The following is a 14,341-nucleotide window of genomic DNA, read 5'->3' as shown; positions in this document are numbered from 1 at the left end:
TAATGAAAATGCTCGATGCATTGGTTGGATACACATGATCCAGCTTACATTAGAAAGCCCCTTTTTGAAATCCCCGTTTTGCGTGTAACAAATTGACTTTTCACATTTTATTTCGCTTAGAGGCCAGGTTTTGTAACATCACAGTACTACATAATCTGCACTTTTCTGCTATAAATTTGAGCCATATTTGTAACAGTTGAATAACAGCTGCAAGCAGAATTATCAAACCCACCTGTGTGTGATTTGCATGGCTGCTCAAGTGCATAAAACTCTTAAACATCTGGCTGTTTATAGAAACTGACCACTACTTTCTTTGGTTTCTGACCACTGAAGTGGTCCACTGAAGGTAATGTTTCTAAATCCTCAAATTTTCAGATTATTTCCGTGTATATACTGCATTGTTTTTCTTTAGCCACACACAATACAACTTTTCAATTCTCCCCTCTATTTAATAAAACCAAAAACATGAACCCAAATCAAAAGCATGCTTCCCAAGAATGGGCTTCCAATTCAAAACAATACCATTTTCATAGACCAGTATAGAAAAATGTAACATCCAAAAGAGAGAGAGAGACACACTGAATTTAACAAACTGAAGTTTATTCACAATGTATACACTTTGTTTCCACCACTACATGAAATGTTCCTCTTCAGCAGATCCAGTGCCCAACTTTGAAGCATCACAGTTCAAAACAATTGCCTTAGTACCTGTCCTGACTGCATCAACCCAGGGTTTGGATACACTGCATCTACTTTAAGCACTTAATAGTATCTGACCCTCTTTCTCTCACACCATGGGTCCCTCACATCCAGACTCACAGTCGAGAAGAGCAATGATAGTCCTGTCAAACTGAGCACACAGCTACTTTTCCGAAAAGAATGTCCATCTTAACACGAATCTGGTTATGCAGATGAAGTGAATAAGAGCGTGACACTGGAGGTTATTCTGAATTGACCTCACATTAGGAAACACAATGAAGAAGCCTGTATATTTTCATAGGTTGTCTATGGATAAAAAAATGATTCATACAGTATTTTTAACCAATTCCTTAAATTAAAGCTGACACATTTTGATTTTTTTTCTTTTTAAATCGGCTTTAGTTGCCTTTTGAGGACAGAATAATGGACACTGTTACTTGCAAAACTTGTCTCCTAAAAATTATGTTTTTATGTAAAATAAAATGCAAACACAATGTTTTTCATGTTCTTTACTGTGAGCTACTGCATTTTAGGCTTATGTAAAACCTAGAATTAGGCTAAGTAGCGATCGGTCTGGATTTTGTTCGTGTGGCAAAAAAACTGTCACTTTGGCCCAGCTCAGTTTGTAATATTATTGGGAAACATGTCAAAATGATCATAAAATCGTAGTAAGGTACAAGAAGTGAAACATGTCCAAACAGTTGTTGCTGTGAGTGAAACTTACAGCAACTTAGTTCAAAGTTGTGTCAGCGTCATTAAACAGAAAAAAATCAATATTAAGTCAACTATTATAAAACTGTAACTTTCGACTTTAAGATGGAAATTGTTTTTCACAGTGCACATCAACACCCTCAACTGCGGTAAAGCATTCTTCTATTAATCTACATTTTGACTGACACGTACCTTGATTGGATTGTCTAATGTCTGATTACTACACTGACAGCAGCTGCGAATCTAACCTGTAAACACGAGTCTGAGGTGAGTTGCACGGGATAACGGAATTGACTGGTCCAGTGTATTAGCCACAGATTTCAGCATAGCTTCTTCTCCATTTCAATCAAAACTAATGAAAAATAGCTCTGGAATACATTCACTTATTTCTTCAGTCTAATTGTATGCAAAGCCACTGTGAGGTTTTAAAAAGCAGAAACAAAATAGGCAAATAAATGAAAGATCTTAAACTAACGCCACAACAATTTAAAAAAAAAAAGAAAAGAAAAAGAATTTGGCTTGGTTAAATATGTTCTCCATTTTAAAATGATCACCACTATAAGAAGCAACAAACATTTCAGCAGAAGCGCATTAGTGAACTCAACTGTAGCTTGTTGTTAATAAATTCTGAATTTGTCATGTGCTATATTAAACATTATGCTCTGAGTTTATATAATCTGAAAAGAAAATCCACCCAAAGTACTTGCACTGTTATCAATCCCCATTCTGTGATGTACCTTAAATTTTCTTAGCATTTTTGTTGTTTGGTGTTGTGTTAGTAGACCACTATCACAGCAGACTTGAGTGTCATATAATTTAACAAATATTTAATAATATGTTAAATAACAATTTCTTTTTTAAAGTCTAAGCCAGAGTGAGTCCCTAAAATGGTCAGAAGAAAACTCTGAGGGATCCCAAGATGATAAATAAGACAAGAAAGAAAATGCTGAAATAGTGTAAAATGAATAATTTTTGTTGCAATCTCAAAATGGAACGTTATCCAGCATAAAAAAAATATTACTCTCAATTAGGTTTTCAGGTGTCAACTATTCAAATGAACCCATGAAGGTAAAACCACTCTGGGGTTAAATTTCCTACCTTATCATAACCTTCATTGTCATGGTTATGATACTAAAAACTGAACTATGTCAATTAAGCCATTTTTACCAGGTCAGGGTCAAAGAAAAGCTCATTGGCATTTACAGTGGAACTAACGAAGGAAGGCTGCACATATACATTCAAACTACATAAAACAAATCTGGGAACTGCTGCTCTAAGACTACGACTCAAATTTTGTTATCAATTTCTGGCCAGTTTAGAGGCCTTCTGGGAAATGCAGCAGGTGATGCAGTTTAAGCAATGATGTGTATAAATGAGAAAGTAACACACATATTAAACAGTGTATCACGTTTGGTGTTGGGGGGGTTTTTAACAGTGTAACAGAGTCTTCGGGTGGATTTTCACTTTGAGAAAGAGCGTGTCTGTCAAAAAAAGCCAGGATGAAACATACTGTACTTCTGAAAGGCAACCAGTCTTCTGCAGTGCACCCCAAACCAGCACACTATTTCTTGTAATATTGTAAACAACGTTATGTTATATTTCCTCTTAATAGTCCCCCAAACCCACCTGGGAAAGACCTGTTTCAGGATTTTTACTGCTTTTTTTAAATCATCCAGTTCTCAGTCATTAAAGTATTAAAAACTTTTTAAACACATTAAAACATATTATTTTATTATAGTTGTATCGACACTCTTCCACCTTTTGCCATTAGCTACCTTCGTCCATCCATCCATCATATTCCTATCGGTTGGAGACTGCAGGAGAAAAATGTTTCCTCTGGTCCCTTTAGCAGCTTGTCATGACCTTCAGGTGACCTTTCAGCCACTGTTTTCTTAAGCACATATATTCTTATGAACAGGCATCACAGTTATTGTCACGTCCTTTCTCTGAATGTATTTTCCGCTTGGTTTTGTTTCCAAACATATGTAAACACAGACACAGCAGTTCCTTTTAAAAAAACGCAGAACAAGCCTGGCTCAGATTGATGCTAAGGGAGAAGAGTTTGACGTCCTGCTGGCAGAGTTTGTTGGACGTCTGGGAGCAAGTAACTGTACCGTAGGCTGTACAATTGTTCGGGAGGTTGAGTAGTGAAGAGGATCACTCCTGCAGGACTTTGTGTGGTGTTCTTCTCTTTTAAGGTAACCAGCTTTCATTGAGCTTCATCTGGTCAGAGGGGTTGTGAAACATGTGACCTACAAATACCCACGAAAAAAGAACAGGGTTTGGTTAATGAATCTAAAATTTCCTAAATGTACATGAGCATTGCTTTAAAGACCGTTGCACAAACACTGCTCAAACAAACACTGTTGGTATTTGTGTACCAACATAGAAAAACTAAAAGCCCGACTCTTATTTAAGCACTTTGAGAATTCTGGTTTGAATTAGTTACTTCAGATTTATATTTCTTCAGAAATTATATTTCACACTTGTTATAAACAGAGTATTTAACAGCAATGGCTCATTCTGCTATTGGATTCATTGAAGCAATTTCAGAAGAGCTAAAAACGAAAATGTCAAAATTTGGGAAAACAAACTTACTGCGTTTTAGTTCCAGTTATTGAGGGCACTGGAAAGAAACATAAAAAAATAGATTAAAAAAAATATTACGTTAATAATTCAGGGGATGCTTTGTTTCTTTTTTTTTCTTTTGAATGGCCCAGGAGAATGACACAGCTCTGTCTGGGTTGTGGGATAAAAGAATAGACTGTGGTCTTGACACTTTTATGAAGATCCATTGAGGATTTAAAAAAAAAAACTCCATTGTGCTCTTTGCTTCTAAAAAGCCTATTGTTACAGTAGTCCCATAAAACGTGTTTTCCACTGGGGAGAAGTGCATTTCTCCCCAAATATAAAAAGTTATATTTCAAACTGCTGTGAGAAAATGGGACTTTATGTAATGTGAATTTCAATGTACCAACTGCAAATGATAATCCAACCTAAAATAATATTTGTTTAAGTCAGCCCTGAAATAGGAAATAGCCAGCATTTAATTTAAAAAAAAATCTTGAAAACACTAATTAACCAATCTTTCCACTTACAAATAAATACATTAAGTACATTTATGAGCACTGCTGCTACAATTTTGGTAGTGATTCAGACCAAATTAAAATTACATTTAAAGACTTATCACCAATGCTGCACTTCACTGGATGCTACTGGAACATTTTCAACCTGTTCAAAGGTCCGTTATCTGATCTTATCAGCCCATGTAGCTGGTTAAGTAGGTCCCTACTCTTTGTGCCAGTAGGAACATTGGGTCGTTATCACACGTGGCACATTTATTGTCATGGTTACTGTGCTAAACGTGGAGTTACAGCTTTACTGGCAGAAAAACTATGAGGCCAGAGTTGGAGAAAAGGCACTTGTTTGTTTTTAAAGTAAGTACAAGCACGAAAAGTTACATTGTCTGTTCAGTTAAAGAGCTACTGTCTTTTGTTTTAAGGTCTTGAGTTTTGTCACACTCCCATAAACCCTGGTCATCTCACTACGCAAACTTCACTTATTTGTGGCTGCCTGCCACTCTTGCTCCTATCGTAGTTAGTACAACTGCTAGATGTGATCAAATTACTACACATTTTGAAACCTACTAAACCTACTAAAACCAAAACTATTTGGCATGATATTGACTGTTAACTGACCCCTGATATCATGATAACCATCAAATTAGCTTGGAGTGTAGAAAATATTATCTTAATTAATTAGAAAAGCAACATTTGCATATTCATATATACACTGTTGCCCATAAAGTTGGAATAAAAAAGATGAAGCTGGTCAGACAGGTCACCGACTGCTTTGTCAATAAGGCAGTTTGTAGAACTAAATTGTAATTTTCAATAAGCATCAAACAGTAAAAAACAGAGGTGGAGACAAGCACATGCAGCACTGTCATCTACAACACACTAACTAAGAAGTGACAAGCAGTCAGACATAAACACTGTGAAGACATTTATGGTTCGTTAGTGATTCCAAAATTAGCAATTCTCACCATGACCGTTTTCCTGCAACGTTGCTGTGAGCAGAAAAACACTAAAACAAGCTGTAAAGAAGTGTGAGAAGACTAGGTTAGAGCAGGACGTAAGAAAGCCAAAGACGGAGAGAGACAGATGGCATGGTGACAGCAGACAATGAGCTGTGTGAAGAAAAGGTGTAAGAAGGACATAATTCATTTAAACAAGGTTAGAGAAACCTTCCAGTACCTTTCAGGCAACCAGACCAGGAGCTGGCTCTCTGTCACCAGTCAATGTGCCTCGGAGGAGCCGAGGCCCGCGGGAACCTGTTTATAGTGTCATAGGTAGGGATGCTACCAGGACACACACATAAACACATCACATAACATTAAAAGCTACAATGTAAAAATTCAAGTTCCATCATTTTGTGAAACAGCCGCATGCTTCTCTTCTTTTACTAGGCAAAAACAAAGAGAAGAGACGCATAAGCGCTTCACAAAGCAGAGAGCAGAAAAGCTTAATTAGCCTCCTCTGGTGCAAATATGTGAAGGAACTGTACAGTCGGTTCTCAGGGCAATAAGCACCAAATGATATGTGGAATGATATCTCTGGGCTTATTGACTTTGTTCATACTGCAGGATTATTACAAAAATGTCCATTTTTTTTTGTTGCGCAAAACATCCTGATCTTCAGCACTTTTTTTCTTATTGTGTTTGTTGTAGCTGCCTCATGGCTTAGGAGCGGAGATTTGAACCACAGTTTAAATTAAGATTTAAGCGTTTCAGCTACTTATTGCTGAAAAAGGTCAATAGAGGTCATCTAATAGATTACTTAGTTTCCTGTTCAAAAAAAATGTGAACAAATTTACTTCTATTCCAAAACATTTGATCCATTTGACGCCTTCCTGGGTTACTTCCCAGGAAGGCGTCACTAGCTCAAAGTGTAGATCGTTCAATCTTGGAATGAAACTATACATGTAAAACACAGGTTCAGTAAGTTTAAAAGATGGTGTGGAAGATAATTGTGGAAGCAAAGACCAGCTGACATCTGGTCTTCTGGTCTATAATTAGGCTGTTTTGCTCTCTGCCTATAGCTTTGGTTGCAGTAAGTTGGTTGTTCCAATGCATCTCTGTCCAAATCCAACTTAAAAAAAAAAAAAGTATAACATGCAGTTAGACATTTTATTAGTTTAAAGGGGGAAAACAAATCAAATGAGCAGCGCTTTCAGCACAACACCAAAGCTTGACATGCTTGCCTCTCTCTGAACAAAATGATCAGGTGCACATTCATCGGACTTTGGCTGACTCTAAACGAGAGGAAACAGGAAGATGTTTCATTCACACGAGCATCCAGAGCATGCATTAAGATTCCTTTTACAGCAGATCATTTGACAGTGAGACAGAGAAGCAGTGGTAGCAAACATTTATAAATGGGGCAAATCATTTTAGAACAGTTTTAATGGGGGCTACAATGGTGTAATTGTAGATAGGGGTGTGTGTGACAATTTTTGGTTTCGTTCTCTGCAGGGCACCAAGTCCCACTGGGACAGTGGAGAGGCTCGTTGTGGGGCTGACACTTCCTTTATTTGACCTTGTTCTTAAAAGCTTCTACAATGCTTGAGTAATTCTATGTGGTTTGTTTTTTATTCAGCTCCTTTGTCTTTATTATTACTTCTTTCATCGTGCAACATAATTTTTTCCTACCATTTCTATTAGCAGGAGGAAAACACTTCCCTTCCTACTTAAAAGGCTACAGAGGAAAGTCCTACATAATGGTTCCGACTAGAATGGCTGCCATCAACTCAAGCAACCGCGTTAGAGCCAGAACGCGACACAGACAGAGCTGTAAAGGTACCTGGATCCAATGGCTAGTGCACAAATAGTTAGAATACAAGTAGGGCAGGGGGCCTTGAGGACCAGGATTGAGAACCTGTGTGCTAAGCTAAGCTGATGGGCTTTGGGCCTGGCTCAGCCATAAGTGCAGTAACGATTTTCTAAAATAGGTTAACTATCCCTCAACAAATTTCTTAAATTATTTTTTGAATGGTAGTGATTAAACCATTGAAAAACACATATAATATAATGGAATAACCGCTACCATTACTTGTCAGATTCCATATTATTGTTTAGTTTGCAGATGAGTGTGTGTGTGCTTGTGCAAGGAATCAACTCCCTTCATGCCATGCACTATCTATCCAGCCACGTAATTATGTTTGTGAAAAAAAAAAAAACCCCTTCCCCAGGCATGCCTTTGTATCACATCACATGCAATCAAGAGGATTAATATAGTTACCTTGTCATCATAGGATTTGGGATACCTTGTGAGTGCTCACTATGATAACCATTATTACCAATTTCCATACTGAAAACAAAATATTGTATACAAAAAAAAAAAAAAAAAAAGGATGAAAAATGTAATGTGAGAGACATGGCATGCTGATCAAACTTTCAGAATAAAAATGTGTTATTTTTTGAGTAGCCAAACTTTGCTCCAAAAGAGTGTTAGGAGATAAAACATTGCTGAGTATAAACTATAGTGTTTTATGTACAACAATAACTTACAAAAAACAGGCAGACTTATAAGGTAATGATTGCAAGAGCCCTTCATGAAAGTAAGGGACACTTTTAAAAGGTAGCACATTACAAGAAGCCACACCATCCACCCGTAAGAGCAATTCCAAGCGTAAAAACGTCAACCAGCACCAAGAATTTAGTAAACAATTCTATGTACAACATCCAGAGAAACACACAGAGTAGTTAAGATGACAAGGAGAAGGAGATGGGTAAAATGTCTTACGTTTTCATAGGAATTGTGTCAATGCTATAAAGATACAAGGTAGAAAAAAAAACAACAACAAAATCGAAGTGTTATTGAAATGTTCAGCGATAGAAGGGCACCAGAAAGCTGCCTGTAAATCCAGCACTAATCGCATGGCAAGAGACACCACTGTGTTGTGCAAAGCCATGACAAAACGAGCCCAGATAGGGTGAACAAAAGGTTCATGGAGAAGAAATTCAACAGTTACATGACAAATGCGTCATCGTTTCTTTGTAAAGTGCCAAGTGCGTGACGGAGACGAATGAAAACAAAGAAATGACACGGAGGATGGAAATAGTAGAAATGGTTATCACAAAGTAAAATGCCAAGTCCCAGAAACAGAGGAACTACAAAGAAGACAAAATTGGAGGAGAAAATAAATCCACAATAAATCCATAGTGCTACTGTGAAAAAAAAAAAAAAACTAAAAAGGTTATTTATCATGTACCGACTTGAAATCAATCAAACTGCTACAAAAGAGCAAATACCATCTTAATAGTAAGCTAAACAGAGAATAAGATGGAAACAGAAGAATCTCCTGCAACCACTGTACAGCAAATAAAGTCTTGTAATAACTTATTAGCATTATATATTTACCGGGTAGTGAAATGGGGAGCTAAACATTCAGGGCATCATAGCATTTTGCAGCACGTACTGTCTAAATAAAACTACTTACTCATCGTAAACATCCTCTGTGTCCATCCGGCGATAGTACTTGGCTAATTTCACTGCAAGGATGATGCTCGGGAGCAGGAAGAGGGTGCTGCAACCCAGACCCATCCAGAAAGTATTCTAAAAGACAGAAAATAAGAGCAAAACCAAACTTGGAAGATAATAACTACGCAACTGTTTTCATAATGTATTCATTACTGATGATTACAGCTTCTTCTTTGGGAGATGAGTCTTCTGTTGTTTCACTTTTGTCATAGAACATTGAATATGTGTCTGTTTGACATTTTGTCGCAGATATATCAGTAATGAGCAGCATATTAATCATCAGATGCAAATCACTTCCCACTAAGATTTCCAACTAAACTAAAAAGGACTGTGACTTTAGATGCACCATTTAAAAACATGTTTGTTTCACTTTGGGTGTGACTTACATAAGTGGCAGCACGATGACTGTTCTAACATCTGGAAAAATTCTTTGCAAACTTGAATTTGAGAGACACATAACCCACATGAACTACAGTAAATGTGTTGTGTTACGCTCATTTCCAATGGCTTACAAAGAGCAGCCTTGCATTACCCATTCCTGTCCATGTTTTTGTGCAGTTTTTCGTACAAGCCCAATATGTTTACCATAGAATCGACCAAGAAGCTACAAGTGATGATTTCTGCTGTGTCCATCATGTTGCTGAAGGGCTTGCATGGTGCAACCTCCATGGCCAGCTACAGAAAAAAGGACATAAATTGAAAACATCAGCACACAAGAGATCCAGGAATATGAACTCTTCACAGCGGTCCCGAAATAAGTACTTTATTTAAGTAATGTATTTAAGTAGAACCTTCAGGAACTTTTCTGGAGTATTTCCATTTTATGTTACTTTTAATTGATTTAAATTCAGTGTATTATTATACATTTTAGTTAATTTTATTTGACAGCTTTACTTACTTATTGCAGATGTAGATTCCTAACACTATTTATTGAATAAATGATATTATTATGGCTGAAGCAGTCAGCACGTGAAAATCAGCTCACTCTTTACCAGCTGCTGTTTTTGTTTGCACATACTTCACACACTTCTTTCCAAAGAAACATTCTTTAGAAATTTCGGCCTATATCGACATGATAGCACCATGCAGTTGTTGCAGATTTGTCAGCTGCACACAGACCAGGCAACATTTGTCTCGTCTTCTATTGTCCCATTTTGGTAGCCTCAGTTTTCTATTCCAATGTGACAGGAGCTGCACCTGGTGTGGTGCTTCATCTGCTTCTTTTACTTCAAGATTTGAAATGTTGTGCTTCTGGACAGTTGTAACAAACGTTGTTTAAGTTACTCTAACCTGCCTATCACCTTGAATCAGTCTAACCATCCTCTTCTGACCTAAGTTTGCACAAAAAAGTCCCACTGACTGCAATTTCTTTTTTCAGTCCATGAAATTAGGTATAAACAGGTACAGTTCTTGCCATTGCTTTAGTAATTACAATAATACTACTTTATTATATATTTTAAATATACAAGAAAGTACTTGCACTTTTACTTTAGTTGTACTTCTAACACCTCTGACTGTACATCAACACTGTTCTTTTAATTAGCATCATAAATTCAGTTTTTTCTTGCTAATGTCTAACCGTTATATGGTTCTGTGTACTGTAACTTAGCGTTCTTTTAAAACCCCCAGAACATTCTGATTTCAATAAAATGTTCTATTGACGGTTCTGAGATCGATAAAACGGCCTCACACAAACATATTGTTTTTCTCTTTTTCTTTGCCCTTTGTTTTGAATTCCTCTAGTTGACTAAAGCAGAAACCAATGAGCCGCAAAGAGAATTCCTCACATTTACAGACGTTGTAACTGTTATATTTGCCTTTACTATATACACTTCCAAACTCTTATGCAACATGCTGTGTTTTTGCCAGCACATAACTATTTTGGGTGCTGCCACTGTTTGGTCCATGTTCATTTAGTTAAAACCAAACATGTAAGTCAACGCTAACAGCAAAAGTGAGAACCACATGAGCTTCAACAAATAAACACACACTTACTGATGTTTTGACCCATTCTATGTACTGACGGAAGTAGCCAACTATAGTCGCTGTGTATTTTCCCGTTTCCTGAGGAAGATTAAGACATTATGTGAGTTACAAATAAATCACAAATCGATAATACAAACAAAGTCTTTTTTTTTTTTTTTTGTTACCTGATTAATTATATCTGTTGCATTATGAGAGATGAGATATTGGGCGGCATCAGTGGCATCAAGAACTGCTAAGACTTTGTTCTGTAGAGAAGAAACCACGATTTTTGTTGAGATTATTCTTAAATCTAAATCTAGATGTTTGATGTAGACTCAAAGGCTGGTTTACTTACAGGCAGGATTGAGCCTGTTCTCTCCAGGAACCTCATACTCTGGTTCAGTGCACTCTTTAACAAGGGAAATTAACAACACAATTAGGAACCAAGTAACACCAGCAATGGGGATTTTAATAGCTTGGGTCACCAGCGAAACACAAAGGGACACCTAAATCAACACACATTTGATGAACAGCACTGTTGTTTCGTTACAGGCATGCAGAAGAATTTTGTTGCAAGATTAAATATCCACAAAAAAAAATGTATTACATACATTAGATTGTATGTAAGCAACTGAACACAATCTGTCCTACGTTTTCAATCTAATGATGGACGGACATCCAAATAATTACTGAATTATTACAACATTTCCCTTCAAGGGTGGATATTCAGGAAAGTCTTGATGCAAAACTCTTCATGTACAACAATACTTAATGTCTATGTTGATGTAAATACATGAACACACACACAGTATCCTAAAACAACATCTAAAATTATCTAGAAATTATTTTATGACTGTCAAGTTGTGTGTAGGAACACTTCTACTTGCCAAACATAAATTTTCCAAAGGTTTTAATGAGCGGAGACACTTAATACACAAGATGGACACGTCTGCTTACCCTCGCTTTAACATATTTCTTGAAGTTGATAGAAGAGTAAGAAAAAAAACATTAAAGCTGTGTTAGAGTTGAACTGTCAGTAGCTGTAAGTCCTTGTTGTTATTCAGACAAACAGCATTGTCTTTGACAGAGAAAATAAAAATGAATAGATGTCTGCACAAGGTTAATTAATCATTTACTCCTACTTAGTAGTTTTGGTTTTACTGACAATACATACTAGCAGACATTACCACAATTGTTCTGATGAACCTGTTTTCCGAGCATATAATATCACGGATTCTGAGATACAAATTTTTTAAATGTGCATTTGCAGATTTTCTTGGCCGCTTGGAAGCAGCACAATAAGTTCTGTACACAAATTCACATTGGTAGTAAGTTGATAGGGTGAATGTGATACCAAACATTTGCTTTTTTACATGTTCACTTATTTTCTAGTTGTGGTTCTGACATGGTGAATGTTCACTCTCATTTTAGCTCGGTTTTGGTCTCCACCTATTCCCACAGACTGTTCACCTGCTGAAAGCTACCTTTCTGTCTTGTGATAGGCAGGTGGTTTACAATTTTAAATCAAAACACTTTGGCCAAGAAAAATGAGTAAGCCCTTATCCAGCGGCCCATTTGAGGTATAGGTGTGGCTTAGTCTGTCACCTACTACCTACTGGCATAGTAATTATGAATGAGGTGAGTTGGAAATTGGTGACATCTAGTGGCTGTAGTAAATATAAAAGTTGCCCGCGTGGCATTTGGTGACGTAAGTTTAAGTTGTTTAAGTATTTGTAGTCAAGTGGTCGTGGTGGAGAGAAATGAGAGAAACCAAATCATGTCCTATTTGTTAAGTGTCGTTACTTTACTCAGTGTTGTTCTGTTGTTTCCATAACCATACCCAACATGTTTTTGTGCCTAAACCTGACAAACAGCAGTTAACCCTGGAGGACCTACTGAACCTCGGAGCTACTGTGGCGCCAGAGGTAGAGCGGTCATCCACCAATCCCCCCCAGTTGCTCGTTGGATCCCTGTCTCCTCCGGTCACATGTTGAAGTGTCCTTGGTCCTTGAGCAAGACACTGAACCCCAACTTAGTTGCTCCCGGTGAGTGTTGGCCAGCTGCATAGCAGCTCCCCCATCGGTGTGTGTGAGTGTAAGTGTGAATAGGTGAATAAGAAGCAGTGTAAAGCGCTTTGAGTGCCAACAGGTAGAAAAGCACTATATACGTGCAGACCATTTACTAGAATGGGAAGCAGGGACTCACTGGCCCATATTTATGGCTCTAATAACAACAGATTATGACCACTGTAAGGTGTGATGACATTCAAAGTGGGTCAACCATCATTAGTAAATTATGGTTTCTGTTCCTTCTCTGTTGGAGTTTGTGTGAATGCCAAAGTCTGGTAAAAGAAAAAAATACATCTGCCACTGTTTGCATATAGTTTTTAGGTGTTTTAAGGAGAAGGTTTCCTTTAAGGGAACGAATAAGACAAAAGTGATTAATCAAAACCCGACAGTAATCAGTAAATTGTTTGGGGCATTACCATGGACTTCTCCATAGGTACGATCTGTTGAGCATGGATCTGGCGCAGAGTGCCAATGTGGCCTTTCAGAGAAGTCTGCAGAGGGCTCCTGGGCTAAAAAAAGAACCATAAGTTAGGTGAAACATTATTTGTCAAAGTGCTGAAAGAAATTGTATTCCCTTACCCATTTGGTATATTATTGGTTTCCCTTAAATAATAGTCATTTTTTAAAGTTCCCTGATGTGCAATTAACTCTGTCTTTTGTTTTTTTTTACTTCCTATTTGCGTGAGTGTTTTTCATTTTACCCTTCACATTTCATAGACAGCAGCACAACGAGAGGCATTAAAAGTAAACTTTACGCTTGAACAGTATGGGTATCGGTTAATGTTAATGTTTCAAGTGAGCTTTAAAGGTTTTTACGAGTCTTCCTCTGTCCTCCATCTCTATCCTTCTGTTGCCTGAACCACCTGAAGACATAGTGATAAACAGACTTCAACTAGAGACAGCTCTATTTAAGCACAGCTGTTGACAGAGCCTGCAGAGCAACCTCACACAAAATCTATCACCAAGAACTCCCACGGCATAGTAAATAAATTGTTAAATCAGATTAAGGGAAACTGCATGGAGTGGATGTCTATGAATCAGCCAGTGCAGCACCAAGCTGTTCTTACCATCAGGTCTGTCTGGGCCTCCAGCTCTCTAGCAAATGAGAGCAGGTCCACCGCAGTGACTCGTTTGTTCACCTAAAGATAATGATGTATAAAGAGAAATATTAATCTGAACCTTCTTGTCTGCTTGGCGACATGAGGGACACGGCAATCACATACATGGTTGGAAAGTATTACTTTCTATTCGTGACATTCATCATTACCAAAGTAGTTCCATTTAATGTTTATTCATTGCACTATTTTAAAAAAATAAAAAAACAACATCTTGGACTAATGAAGAAAATAATAAAGA

At 37.3% G+C, this 14,341-nt stretch overlaps 1 protein-coding gene across 31 annotated transcripts in view; it reads right to left on the bottom strand.

Annotated features, from left to right (window-relative positions):
- Positions 1-579: 579 nt before the first annotated feature.
- The window catches only part of prom1a (prominin 1a), a 78,615-nt gene continuing 64,853 nt past the window's right edge, over positions 580-14,341 (bottom strand). For 2 of the 31 annotated variants that reach the window (XR_010915308.1, XR_010915321.1), the window contains 14 exons: positions 14,053-14,124; positions 13,402-13,494; positions 11,874-11,891; positions 11,272-11,325; positions 11,102-11,182; positions 10,947-11,015; positions 9,537-9,626; positions 8,911-9,026; positions 8,214-8,237; positions 7,710-7,778; positions 5,667-6,723; positions 5,456-5,506; positions 4,009-4,036; positions 580-3,662 (listed from right to left, as the gene is read on the bottom strand). Coding sequence is in view for 5 of the 31 variants with exons in the window: in XM_067517969.1 (XP_067374070.1) it covers positions 5,701-5,770; positions 7,710-7,778; positions 8,214-8,237; positions 8,911-9,026; positions 9,537-9,626; positions 10,947-11,015; positions 11,102-11,182; positions 11,272-11,325; positions 11,874-11,891; positions 13,402-13,494; positions 14,053-14,124 (756 nt within the window). In the remaining 26 variants the exon portion in view is untranslated. Of the gene's footprint in view, positions 3,663-4,008; positions 4,037-5,455; positions 5,507-5,666; positions 6,724-7,709; positions 8,582-8,906; positions 9,027-9,536; positions 9,627-10,946; positions 11,016-11,101; positions 11,183-11,271; positions 11,326-11,873; positions 11,892-13,401; positions 13,495-14,052; positions 14,125-14,341 lie in introns of those variants that run through there. The other 29 variants (XR_010915319.1, XR_010915323.1, XR_010915325.1 and 26 more) reach the window with 27 other exon arrangements.

The sequence above is a fragment of the Channa argus genome, chromosome 10 (genome assembly GCF_033026475.1).
Source record: "Channa argus isolate prfri chromosome 10, Channa argus male v1.0, whole genome shotgun sequence".
In the NCBI taxonomy this organism is placed as follows: Eukaryota; Metazoa; Chordata; class Actinopteri; order Anabantiformes; family Channidae; genus Channa; species Channa argus.
The sequence above is the reverse complement of the archived record's forward strand: the minus strand, read 5'-3'. Positions and strand labels throughout refer to the sequence as shown.